Source organism: Pyrgilauda ruficollis, unplaced genomic scaffold (genome assembly GCF_017590135.1).
Source record: "Pyrgilauda ruficollis isolate IOZ18807 unplaced genomic scaffold, ASM1759013v1 scaffold448, whole genome shotgun sequence".
Lineage (NCBI taxonomy): Eukaryota > Metazoa > Chordata > Aves > Passeriformes > Passeridae > Pyrgilauda > Pyrgilauda ruficollis.
Window position 1 is genome coordinate 614 of NW_024526022.1, and position 13100 is coordinate 13713.

The 13100-nt window shown below is 65.9% G+C and overlaps 2 protein-coding genes across 2 annotated transcripts in view; both read left to right on the top strand.

Annotated features, from left to right (window-relative positions):
• Nucleotides 1–1984: 1984 nt before the first annotated feature.
• On the top strand, nucleotides 1985–11546 carry PMEL (premelanosome protein). The gene is made up of 12 exons (XM_041478367.1): nucleotides 1985–2018; nucleotides 4055–4180; nucleotides 4655–4729; nucleotides 6185–6310; nucleotides 7323–7448; nucleotides 8316–8690; nucleotides 9029–9367; nucleotides 9480–9899; nucleotides 9992–10076; nucleotides 10169–10313; nucleotides 10837–10894; nucleotides 11378–11546. Exons 1-12 carry the CDS (start codon nucleotides 1985–1987, stop codon nucleotides 11467–11469), a joined length of 2001 nt encoding a protein of 666 aa, XP_041334301.1. The 3' UTR covers nucleotides 11470–11546.
• Nucleotides 11547–12844: 1298 nt separating this feature from the next.
• The window catches only part of PYM1 (PYM homolog 1, exon junction complex associated factor), a 2795-nt gene continuing 2539 nt past the window's right edge, over nucleotides 12845–13100 (top strand). Inside the window, exon 1 of the mRNA XM_041478368.1 lies at nucleotides 12845–12995. Within this exon, the coding sequence (XP_041334302.1) occupies nucleotides 12845–12995 (151 nt within the window). The remainder of the gene's footprint in view (nucleotides 12996–13100) is intronic.

A 13100-nucleotide genomic window follows, 5' to 3' on the forward strand; every position in this document is an offset into this window, starting at 1 on the left:
GGCTCCGGGGGTGTCCCCGGGCCCGGGGGTGTCCTTGGGGGTCCCGGGGTGTCCCGGGGGGGGTCTGGGTGTCCCCGGGGGTCCCTGGGGGGTCCCTGGGGGTCCCGAGCGCGGCCGCCGCGTCCCCCCCGAGCGCGCCAAAGCCGCGGCGGCCCCGCCCGCGCCGCTTCCCGCCTTTCCGCCGGCCACGCCCCCCGCGCCGCAGCCCGTTGGCTGAGCGCGGCGTGACGTCACGGGCGACGCGGGAGATCCCTTAAAGTGATAGTGACACTACCGGGAACCGGCGGCGGGGACCGGGATTGGGACATTGGGGACAGGGACACGGATTGGGATTGGGATTGGGACACTGGGGACAGGGACAGGGATCGGGGATTGGGATCGGGACACTGGGGAGAGCGATAGAGACTGGGAATTGGACACTGGGGACAGGGACACGGATTGGGATTGGGACACTGGGGACAGGGACATGGATTGGGATTGGGATTGGGACACCGGGGACAGGGACAGGGGACAGGGGATTGGGATCAGGGATTGGGATCGGGACATTGGGGACAGGGACAGGGACAGAGGATTGGAATTGGGACACCGGGGACAGGGACTGGGACTGGGACATTGGGGACAGGGACAGGGGACAGGGGATTGGAATTGGGACACCGGGGACAGGGACTGGGACATTGGGGACAGGGACAGGGGATTGGGATCGGGACATTGGGGACAGCAATAGAGACTGGGAATTGGGACAGGGACATTGGGGACAGGAACTGGGGACTGGAACTGGGACACTGGGGACAGGGACTGGGACCAAAACTGGGGAGTGGGATTAGGATTTTGGGGACAGGGGCCGGGGATTGGGATCAGGGACCAAGATTTGGGATTGAAACAGGGACAAGCACCGAGAATGGGACCGGGGATTGGAACGGGGACAGGAACCGGGACCGGGATCGGGGTTGGGATTGAGATCGGGACCAAGGACTGGGATTGGGATCAGGACTGAGACCGGGACCAGGACTGAGACCGGGATTGGGATCAGGGATTGGAACAGTGACAGGGACCGGAACTGGGACCGGGATTGGGATTGGGATCGGGATCGGGACCAGGACTGAGATCGGGATCCGGGATGAGATGGGGTTGGGATTGGGATTGGGATCGGGATTGGGACCAGGACTGAGATCGGGATCTGGGATGAGGATGGGGCCGGGGTCGGGCCCGGGACCCCGCAGACTCCGCAGGCTCCGCCCGCGATGCTCGGCCGGTGCCGGGACCGGGACCGGGACCGCCCCGCGGGCCGCGGCCGGACCGCAACCGGGCACACGGGGGTCACGGGGAGCAGCCCGGGGGACACACGGGGGTCACGGGGAGCAGCCCGGGGGACACACGGGGGTCACGGGGCTCTCCGGGGGTCACGGGGCTCGCCGCACACGTGGCCCCACGGGCACGGAGGCCACACGCACCGGGACAGCCCCGGGGCACGGAAACGGCCGGAGCTGGAGAGATCGGGGGTCCCCCGTGTCACACACCGGGATCAGGGGTCCCCCATGTCACACACCGGGATCGGGGGTCCCCCCGTGTCATCGGGGTCCCCTCATGTGTCACACACCGGGATCGGGAGTCCCCCGTGTCACACACCGGGATCGGGGGTCCCCCCGTGTCATCGGGGTCCCCTCATGTGTCACACACCGGGATCGGGGTCCCCCCGTGAGTCACCTACAGGAGTCGGAGTCCCCCTGTGTCATCGGGGTCCCCCCCCCCATGTCACCCACCAGGATCGGGGTCCCCCCCCTCAATCGGGGTCCCCCTCGTGTGTCCCACCAGGATCGGGGTCCCCTCATGTGTCACACACCGGGATCGGGGGTCCCTCCGTGTCACACACCGGGATTGGGGTCCCCCTGTGTGGATCCCCCCCAATTTGGGGTCCCACCCCGTGTCACTCACCGGGATCGGGATCCCCCTGCGTGTGCAGAATTGGGGACCACCCCCTTTGTCCATGATCGGGCTCCCCTCGTGTGTCACCTACAGGGGTCGGGGTCCCCCTGTGCCATCGGGGTCCCCCCCCAGGATCGGGGTCCCCCCAGTGTCACCCCCCGGGATTGGGGTCCCCACCACACTCGGTGCCGCACTGGGGGTCCCCCCACTCTCATTCGGGATCCCCTCGAGTTCGGGGACCCCCTTGAGTCCCAAACCGGGGTCTCCCCCTGTGTGCAGAACTGGGGACCCCTCCCCATTTTGCTCCCCCCATGGCTGTCAAGCCCCGACCCCCAAAACCCCAAAAAACCCCAAAAAAACCCAAAAAAATCCCAAAAAATAATCCTAAATCCCATCCCTGGGGTCTCCGCGTGCCGGGATGGGGGGGCGGCCCCCCCCAAACCCCCTCTGCGATCTGGGGGGGGGTCTCCATGTCCCCCCCCCCCCCCAAAACCCCCCCGGGGAGGAGACACTGGGGTCCTGTGGGGGGGACATTGGGGAGCTCACTGAGCGCCGAGAGTTGGGGACATTGGGGACCTGGCAGTGTCCTGGGAGTGGGGGACATTGGGGACCTCACTGACCCCCAAGAACTGGGGACATGGGGGACATTGGGGACCTGTCAGACCCCTGGGAGTGGGGGGCATTGGGGACATTGGGGACCTCACTGACCCCCGAAAATTGGGGACACGGGGGACCTGGCCCTGTCCTGGGAGCGGGGGACATGGGAGACCCAGCAGCCCCCCAAAAATGGGGACATGGGGGACACGTGGGACCCTTCATCCCCCTGAGCGTAAGGGACATGTTGGGGACGTGACATCCCTCGGGAAAGGGGGACACGGGGGACATGACAGCCCCCAAAAATGTGGGACACGGGGGACATGGCAGCCCTCGAGAAGGGGGGACACGGGGGACATGACAGCCCCCAAAAATGGGGGACACGGGGGACTGACACACTCTTGAAAGCGGGGACACGGGGGACATGACAGCCCCCAAAAATGGGGGACACGGGGGACTGACAATAAAAACACCCGCAAACCACCCCAAAAACACCACAAAAACACCCCAAAACAACCCAAAAACATCCTGAAACCACCCCAAACCACCCTGAAACCATCCCAAACCACCCCAAACTACCCTGAAACCACCCCAAACTACCCCGAAACCATCCCAGAATCACCCCAAAACCATCCTGGAACCATCCCAAACAACCCCAAACTACCCTGAAACCATCCCAAAACCATCCCAAACCACGCCAAAACCATCCTGAAACCCCTTAAATCTCCAAAACCACCCCAAACCCACCCAAAAAACCATCCTGAAACCACCCCAAACCACCCTGAAATTACCCCACACAACCCAGAAACAGCCTGAAACCATCCCAAAACCCTTTAAACCCCCAAAATCACCCCAAACCCCCCCAAAACCACCTCAAAACCACCCTGAAACCCCAAAAATCCCTTAAACCTTCAGAACCTCCCCAAAACCACCCTGAAACCCCTTGGACCGCCCCTGGTGTCCCCTCACCCCTGGTGTCCCCATGGAGTCCCCAGTGTCCCCATGGTGTCCCCAGTGTCCCTGTCACCCTCACCCCTAGTGTCCCTGGTGTCCCCACTGTCCCCTAACCCTGTGTGTCCCCACGGTGTCCCCAGTGTCCCCCCCACCCCTGTCTCCCTACGGTGTCCCCTCACCCTGTGGTGTCCCCAGTATCCCCGGTGTCCCCTCACCTGCGTGTCCCCCTGGTGTCCCCTGACCCCTGGTGTCCCCAGTGTCCCCGGTGTCCCCTCACCCCAGCTGTCCCCGCAGTGTCCCCTCATCCCATGTGTCCCTGGTGTCCCCAGCATTCCCTCACCCCGTGTGTCCCCGGTGTCCCTTCACCCCCGGTGTCCCCGGTGTCCCCGGTGTCCCTTCACCCCCGGTGTCCCCGGTGTCCCCGGTGTCCCTTCACCCCCGGTGTCCCTGGTGTCCCTTCACCCCCGGTGTCCCTGGTGTCCCTTCACCCCCGGTGTCCCTGGTGTCCCTTCACCCCCGGTGTCCCTGGTGTCCCTTCACCCCCGGTGTCCCCGGTGTCCCCTGACCGGCGGTGTCCCCTCAGGCACGCGGGTGGCACGCGGGGACCCGGTGTTCCCGGAGCAGCCGGACGCCAGCGGGACCTTCCCGGACGGGCAGCCCCTGCCCAGGGACAGGCGCGGCAAGTTCGTCTACGTCTGGTGGACATGGGGTGAGCTGGCACTGCTGTCCCCGGGGTGGCACGGACCCTGCCGTGGTGGCACCCACCTCCTGTGGTGGCACTGACACTGCTGTGGTGGCACTGAGCCTGCCGTGGTGGCACCCACCTCCTATGGTGGCACTGAGCCTGCCATGGTGGCACTGAGCCTGCCATGGTGGCACTGAGCCTGCCATGGTGGCACTGAGCCCACTGTGGTGGCACTGAGCCTGCCATGGTGGCACTGAGCCCACTGTGGTGGCACTGAGCCTGCCATGGTGGCACTGAGCCCACTGTGGTGGCACTGAGCCTGCCATGGTGGCACTGAGCCCACTGTGGTGGCACTGAGCCTGCCATGGTGGCACTGAGCCCACTGTGGTGGCACTGAGCCTGCCATGGTGGCACTGACCCCACCGTGGTGGCACTGAGCCCACCATGGTGGCACTGAGCCCACTGTGGTGGCACTGACCCCACCATGGTGGCACTGAGCCCACTGTGGTACGGGCACCCAGCGCGCGCTGCCCGACGGCCGCGTGGTGTGGGGGCAGGACTGCACCGTCAACGGTCAGCGCCCCAAACACCCCGAAAACACCCTGAAACACCCCCAAACACCCCGAAACACCCCGAAACACCCCGAAAACACCCCAAAAACACCCCGGAAACACCCCGGAAACACCCCAAACCCCCCCAAACCACCCCAAAAACACCCCGGAAACACCCCGGAAACACCCCAAAAACACCCCGAAACACCCCAAACCACCCCAAAAACACCCCGGAAACACCCCAAAACCACCCCGAAAACACCCCGAAAACACCCCGAAAACACCCCAAAAACACCCCGGAAACACCCCAAAAACACCCCGGAAACACCCCAAAAACACCCAGAAAACACCCTGAAACACGGTGACCCCTGCCCCTCCCCCAGGACTGGCTGGTCTGGACCGACCCCCCCCGGGGGTCCCTGGTGGTCGCGGGGCTCGGGGGGGGCTCCGGCCGCCCCTCCCCCCCCCAGGTGGTGGCTCAGGAGCTCTTCAGCCCCGAGGCCGTGCTGCTGCTGCACCCCGACAGGCAGCCCCGAGGTACCCCAAAAACACCCCAAAACCACCCCAAAAACACCCCGAAAACACCCCAAAAACACCCCGAAAACACCCCGAAAACACCCCGGAAACACCCCAAAAACACCACGAAAACACCCCGAAACAACCCAAAAACATCCTGAAACCACCCCAAACCACCCTGAAACCATCCCAAAACCATCCCAAACCACGCCAAAACCATCCTGAAACCCCTTAAATCTCCAAAACCACCCCAAACCCACCCAAAAAACCATCCTGAAACCACCCCAAACCACCCTGAAATTACCCCACACAACCCAGAAACAGCCTGAAACCATCCCAAAACCCTTTAAACCCCCAAAATCACCCCAAAACCATCCCAAACCACCCAAAACCACCCTGCAACCACCCAAAACCCCCCAAAACCACCTCAAAACCACCCTGAAACCCCAAAAATCCCTTAAACCTTCAGAACCACCCCAAAACCACCCTGAAACCCCTTGGACCGCCCCTGGTGTCCCCTCACCCCTGGTGTCCCCATGGAGTCCCCAGTGTCCCCATGGTGTCCCCAGTGTCCCTGTCACCCTCACCCCTAGTGTCCCTGGTGTCCCCACTGTCCCCTAACCCTGTGTGTCCCCACGGTGTCCCCAGTGTCCCCCCCACCCCTGTCTCCCTACGGTGTCCCCTCACCCTGTGGTGTCCCCAGTATCCCCGGTGTCCCCTCACCTGCGTGTCCCCCTGGTGTCCCCTGACCCCTGGTGTCCCCAGTGTCCCCGGTGTCCCCTCACCCCAGCTGTCCCCACAGTGTCCCCTCATCCCATGTGTCCCTGGTGTCCCCAGCATTCCCTTACCCCGTGTGTCCCCGGTGTCCCCGGTGTCCCTTCACCCCCGGTGTCCCCGGTGTCCCCGGTGTCCCTTCACCCCCGGTGTCCCCGGTGTCCCCTGACCGGCGCTGTCCCCTCAGGCACGCGGGTGGCACGCGGGGACCCGGTGTTCCCGGAGCAGCCGGACGCCAGCGGGACCTTCCCGGACGGGCAGCCCCTGCCCAGGGACAGGCGCGGCAAGTTCGTCTACGTCTGGTGGACATGGGGTGAGCTGGCACTGCTGTCCCCGGGGTGGCACGGACCCTGCCGTGGTGGCACCCACCTCCTGTGGTGGCACTGACACTGCTGTGGTGGCACCCACCTCCTATGGTGGCACTGAGCCTGCCATGGTGGCACTGAGCCCACTGTGGTGGCACTGAGCCTGCCATGGTGGCACTGAGCCCACTGTGGTGGCACTGAGCCTGCCATGGTGGCACTGAGCCCACTGTGGTGGCACTGAGCCTGCCATGGTGGCACTGAGCCCACTGTGGTGGCACTGAGCCTGCCATGGTGGCACTGAGCCCACTGTGGTGGCACTGAGCCTGCCATGGTGGCACTGAGCCCACTGTGGTGGCACTGAGCCTGCCATGGTGGCACTGAGCCCACTGTGGTGGCACTGAGCCTGCCATGGTGGCACTGAGCCCACTGTGGTGGCACTGAGCCTGCCATGGTGGCACTGACCCCACCGTGGTGGCACTGAGCCCACCATGGTGGCACTGAGCCCACTGTGGTGGCACTGACCCCACCATGGTGGCACTGAGCCCACTGTGGTATGTCCCTGTCACCCTCACCCCTAGTGTCCCTGGTGTCCCCACTGTCCCCTAACCCTGTGTGTCCCCACGGTGTCCCCAGTGTCCCCCCCACCCCTGTCTCCCTACGGTGTCCCCTCACCCTGTGGTGTCCCCAGTATCCCCGGTGTCCCCTCACCTGCGTGTCCCCCTGGTGTCCCCTGACCCCTGGTGTCCCCAGTGTCCCCGGTGTCCCCTCACCCCAGCTGTCCCCTCAGTGTCCCTGGTGTCCCCTGACCCCAGCTGTCCCCTCAGTGTCCCTGGTGTCCCCTCACCCCAGCTGTCCCCACAGTGTCCCCTCATCCCATGTGTCCCTGGTGTCCCCAGCATTCCCTTACCCCGTGTGTCCCCGGTGTCCCCGGTGTCCCTTCACCCCCGGTGTCCCCGGTGTCCCCGGTGTCCCTTCACCCCCGGTGTCCCCGGTGTCCCCTGACCGGCGCTGTCCCCTCAGGCACGCGGGTGGCACGCGGGGACCCGGTGTTCCCGGAGCAGCCGGACGCCAGCGGGACCTTCCCGGACGGGCAGCCCCTGCCCAGGGACAGGCGCGGCAAGTTCGTCTACGTCTGGTGGACATGGGGTGAGCTGGCACCGCTGTCCCCGGGGTGGCACGGACCCTGCCGTGGTGGCACCCACCTCCTGTGGTGGCACTGACACTGCTGTGGTGGCACTGAGCCTGCCGTGGTGGCACCCACCTCCTATGGTGGTGGGTGTGAGTGACACTGGGTATGGGTGACACCAGGTGTGGGTGACACTGGGTGTGGGTGACACTGTGTGCAGGTGACATTGGGTGCGGGTGACGCTGGGTTTCAGGACTGTGACACTGCATTTTGGGGACAGTAGGTGACACTGTGTGCAGGTGACACCGAGTACAGGTGACTCCTGATTTAGGTGACACTGTGTGTTGGCATTGCAGGTGACAGTGGATTTTGGGGGCAGTAAGTGGCACTGGGTGCTGGAGGTGACACTGGGTGCAGGTGACACTGGCTGTAGATGACACTGGCTGTAGGTGACACCGGGCGCAGGTGACAGTGCAGGTGACACTGTTTGTAAGTGACACTGGCTGTAAGTGACACTGGCTGTAGGTGACGGTGCAGGTGACACCGGGTGCAGGTGACACTGGCTGCAGTGACACCGGGCGCAGGTGACACTGGCTGTAGGTGACACCAGGTGCAGGTGACACTGGCTGTGACACTGGCTGTAAGTGACACTGACTGTAGGTGATGGTGCAGGTGACACCGGGCGCAGGTGACACTGGCTGCAGGTGACACCAGGTGCAGGTGACACTGGCTGTAAGTGACACTGGCTGTAGGTGACAGTGCAGGTGACACTGGCTATAGGTGACACTGGCTGCAGGTGACACCGGGCGCAGGTGACACCACGCACCACCACTTCATCTACCACCCCGCCCTCTGCCTGTCCCCCGCTGTCCCCGCTGTCCCCGCAGACCAAGTCCCGCTCACCGTGGACGTGTCGCAGCTGCAGGACGCGGTGACGAGCGACGGCCGCTTCGTGCGGAACCGCGCCGTGGCCTTCGCCGTGCGCCTGCACGACCCCAGCCGCTACCTGCGCCACGCCGACGTGTCCTACTCGTGGGACTTCGGCGACCAGAGCGGCACGCTGATCTCGCGCAGCGCCACCGTCACCCACACCTACCGCGACACCGGCACCTTCTCGGCCCGCCTGGTGCTCCAGGCCGCCATCCCGCTCAGCCCCTGCGGGCCCAGCACCGCGCCGGCCACCGCGCCCGCGGCCACCACGGCCACCGAGCCCGCGGCCACCACCCCGCCCGTGGGACAGAGCACGGCGGCGGCCAGCACCGGTAAGGGGAGGGGGTGTCGTGGTGGGGGTGGTCGCGGTGTTTGTGGTGTTGGATGGGGTGTGTGGGACAGCCCGGTGGCCCCCCGGCCTGTAATTTGTGTCCCCAGCAGACTGAGTGTCCCCCGTGTCCCCCCCACCCCACAGAGCCACCAGATCCCCCCAGTGTCACCTAAGGGGACACGGAGCACCCCCAACACCGCAGCTGGGGGTGTCCCCTGTGACCCCAACCCAGACTGGAGGCGTCCCCGGGTGACCCCAGCCCGGTCTCTGGGGGTGTCCCGGGTGACCCCAGCCCGGTCTCCGGGGCTCCCGGTGACCCCAGCCCCGCTGTCCCCGCAGCCCCCGCAGCCTCCGGGGAGCCGGCGGAGCCCACGGGGGGCTCGGCGGCGGAACCCTCGGACCCCGCTGTCACCGAGCCCTCTGTCCCCGTTGTCACCGAGCCCTCTGTCCCCGTTGTCACCGAGCCCTCTGTCCCCTCCGCCACCGATCCCGCTGGCACCGCCGCTGTCGTCGAGCCCTCTGTCGCCGCTGTCACCGAGCTCTCTGTCCCCTCCGCCACCGCCGCCGCTGCGGCTGCCAGCACCGCGGCTGTCGCCTCCTCCGTGTCCCCCGCTGTCGCCACCGCGGCTGGGGACACCTCTGTCCCCGCGGTGCCCCTGGAAGGGACAGCGGCTGCAGGTGGGTGCTGGCACGGGGTGGCGGTGGCGGCGGGGAGGGGACACGTCGGGGCTGTCCCCAAGGGCTCGCTGTCCCCTTGTCCTCGCCCAGCGTTTCCCGTGTGTCCCTGCAGACGCGGCGACAGACGGAGGCGCGGGTGATGTCACAGCTGCGGCCACCGCTGGATCGGCCACCGCTGGATCGGCCACAGATGGATCTGCCACAGCTGGATCTGCCACAGCTGGATCGGCCACCGCTGGATCGGCTACAGCTGGATCTGCCCTCGATGCCACCGCCGCAGCCACGCTCGGTGTCACGGCGGACGCCACCACAGGAGCCACCGTGGGAGCCACTGCCGCGTCCCTGGCCGCTGCCACAGCTGCGGCCACATCTGGCGCCACATCCGGCGCCACAGCTGGCAGCACAGCTGGCAGCACAGCTGGCAGCACGGCCCAGCCGCTGGCACTGGTCAAGCGCCAGGCCCCGGCCGAGGACTCGCCCGGCTGCGTCCTGTTCCGCTACGGCACCTTCGCCACCCAGCTGGACATCGTCCGTGAGTCCGGGGGTCCCGGGGGGGTCCCGGGGGGGTCCCGAGGGTCCAGCCGGGGCTGCCCGACCCCGCTGACCCCCCCTGGCTCCCCGCAGAGGGCATCGAGAGCGTGGCCATCGTGCAGGTGGTGCCCGAGGGCGGCGGCAGCAGCGTGGAGCTGACGGTGACGTGCGAGGGCGGGTGAGTGGCGACAGCGGCGACAGCGGCGACAGCGGCGACACCGCCGGGGACGGCAGCGCGGGGTCCCCGGCGCTGACGGGCCGTGCCCGCAGGGTGCCCGAGGAGGTGTGCACGGTGGTGGCGGACGCCGAGTGTCGCACGGCGGAGGCGGAGTCGTGCTCGGCGGTGTCGCCGTCGCCCGGCTGCGAGCTCGTGCTGCGCCAGGACTTCAACCGCTCCGGCCTCTTCTGCCTCAACGTGTCCCTGGCCAACGGCAACGGGGTGGCCGGGGAGGTGCGACACGGGGACAGGGTCCCTGAGGTCCCCTGGGTGTCCCCTGGGTGGGGCTGGGCGGTTCCTGCCCCGGGGAGGTGACAGGGACACGGGGATAGGGTCCCGGGGATGTCTTCAATGTCCCCTGGGTGGGGCTGGGTGGTTCCTGCTCTGAGGAGGTGACAGTGACACGGGGACAGGGTCCCGGGGATGTCCTCAATGTCCCCTGGGCGGGGCTGGGCGGTTCCTGCTCCCGGAGGTGACAGTGACACGGGGACAGGGACTGGAGGGTCCCCTGGGTGGGGCTGGGCGGTTCCTGCTCCCGGAGGTGACAGTGACACGGGGACAGGGACTGGGGATGTCCTCAATGTCCCCTGGGTGGGGCTGGACGGTTCCTGCCCCAGAGGAGGTGGCACCTGGCTGTGGCCACCACCCGCGTGGCCGTGGGAGGTGCGACACGGGGACAGGGTCCCGGGGATGTCCTCAGTGTCCCCTGGGTGGGATTGAGCTGTCCCTGGCCAACGGCAACGGGCTGGCCGTGGCCACCACCCGGCTGGCCGTGGGAGGTGCGACACGGGGACAGGGTCCTGAGGGTCCCCTGGGTGGGGCTGGGCTGTCCCCATCCTCGGAGGAGGTGGCACATGGTCCTGGGGATGTCCCCTGGGTGGGGCTGGACGGTTCCTGCCCCAGAGGAGGTGGCACCTGGCTGTGGCCAGCACCCGGGTGGCCGTGGGAGGTGCGACACGGGGACAGGGTCCCAGGGATGTCCTCAATGTCCCCTGGGTGGGGCTGGGCGGTTCCTGCTCTGGGGAGGTGACAGGGACAGGGACTGGGGATGTCCCCTGGGTGGGGCTGGGCGGTTCCTGCTCTGAGGAGGTGACAGGGACACGGGGACAGGGTCCGGGGATGTCCCCAAGGTCCCCCTGGTGGCACTGCCCAAGGTCCCCCTGGTGGTACTGAGCTGTCCCTGCCCTGCCGGAGGTGACAGGGACAGGTCCCGGGGATGTCCCCAGTGTCCCCTGGTGGCACTGAGCTGTCGCTGTCCCCAGGAGCCGCCCCGGCCACCGGGCGCACCACGCTGTTCGTGGGACTCGTGCTGGTGGCGGCCGCCCTGGGCACGGCCGCGTACACCTACAGGTGACAGTGGGGACACCGGGGGCATTGGGGACACGGGGGGCATTGGGGACAGTGGGGACAGTGGGGACAGTGGGGACATTTGGGACAGTGGGGACACTGGGGACAGGGGGGACACTGGGGGCATTGGGGACAGTACACGGGGGGCAGGGGGGACAGTGGGGACATTGCAGACACTGGGGGCATCGGGGACACAGGGGACATCAGGGACATTCTCTGTGGGGTGTGTGACACCGTGGGGTTGGGGACACTGTGGGTTTGGGGACATCAGGGACACCTCAAGGGGTGCAGGTGACACCGTGGGGATGGGGACACTCCTGTGGGGCTGGGGACACTCTATGGGGTGGAGGTGACACCGTGGGGTTGGGGACACTCTATGGGGTGGAGGTGACACCGTGGGGAGGAGGTGACACCGTGGGGTTGGAGACACTGGGGACACCCCCCAGCCAGGAGGTGACACCGTGTCCCCCCCGGGTCTGGGGGTGTCCTGAGTGGATTTTGGGGGATCCCGGAGGGCCCCCTCCCCCAGGGCCCCTCTGTGCAGAGAGCCCCGCCCCAAATCAGCGACCACGCCCCCTAATTTACATATTAATTAAAGATCTCTTCCACCAAATCTTCCAATCTCCATATTTATTAAAGACCACGCCCCTTTCTGGGGCCACGCCCCCTATTTTACATATTAATTACAGTTAATTTCAGCATTTTGGCCGCTCCCCTCAATTTCCACAGCAGTGGCCACGCCCCTTAATTTCCATATTAAGTAAATATAATCTCTGCCATTTGACCACGCCCACTAGTCTGGATATCATCAAGTGACCACGCCCTCTAGTTTGCATATTAATTAATGGTCATCTCCTCATTTTGGCCATGCCCTCTAATTTCCATATCCACCAAGGGCCACGCCCCCTCAGCAATCACACACGTTACATTCTAATGAATGACCACGCCCATTAATTTGCATATTATTTAGCTATAGTATGCAGACACGCCCACTGATTTGCATACAAATAAATTACTAAGCCCTTTAATTACCCTATGAATTAAGCCCATTTCCGGTGTTAGCCCCGCCCTCTAATTTCCATACCCACCAATGGTCACGCCCCCTCAACGACTATTGGCCAAATTTCCTATTTAAATACTCGACCACGCCCCCTAATTTCAATGTAGTGTCCACATCACCTATGACCACGCCCACTTATTTGCATATAAATGGTTGACCACGTAGCGTAATTACCATATAAAGATCCCTTTCACTGTTAGCCCCGCCCCTAATTTCCATATGTGATATGTGGTCACGCCCCCTTTTGGCCACGCCCCCGATGCCCGCGCGCGCCGCCGCCTTTGCGTCACTTCCGGGGCGGCCCCGCGGCGCGCGCGCAAAGATGGCGACGCCCTATGTGACGGACGAGACCGGTGAGCGCGGGGGGGCCCCGCGGGCTGGGGGGGCTCCCGGACCCCCCCGGGGCTGCCCCGGGACCCCCGGGACCCCCCCCAAACCCGCGCGGGGCTCCCGGGGGCTGACGGACGAGACCGGTGAGCGCGGGGGGGCCCCGCGGGCTGGGGGGGCTCCCGGACCCCCCCGGGGCTGCCCCGGGACCCCCGGGACCCCCCCCAAACCCGCGCGGGGCTCCCGGGGGC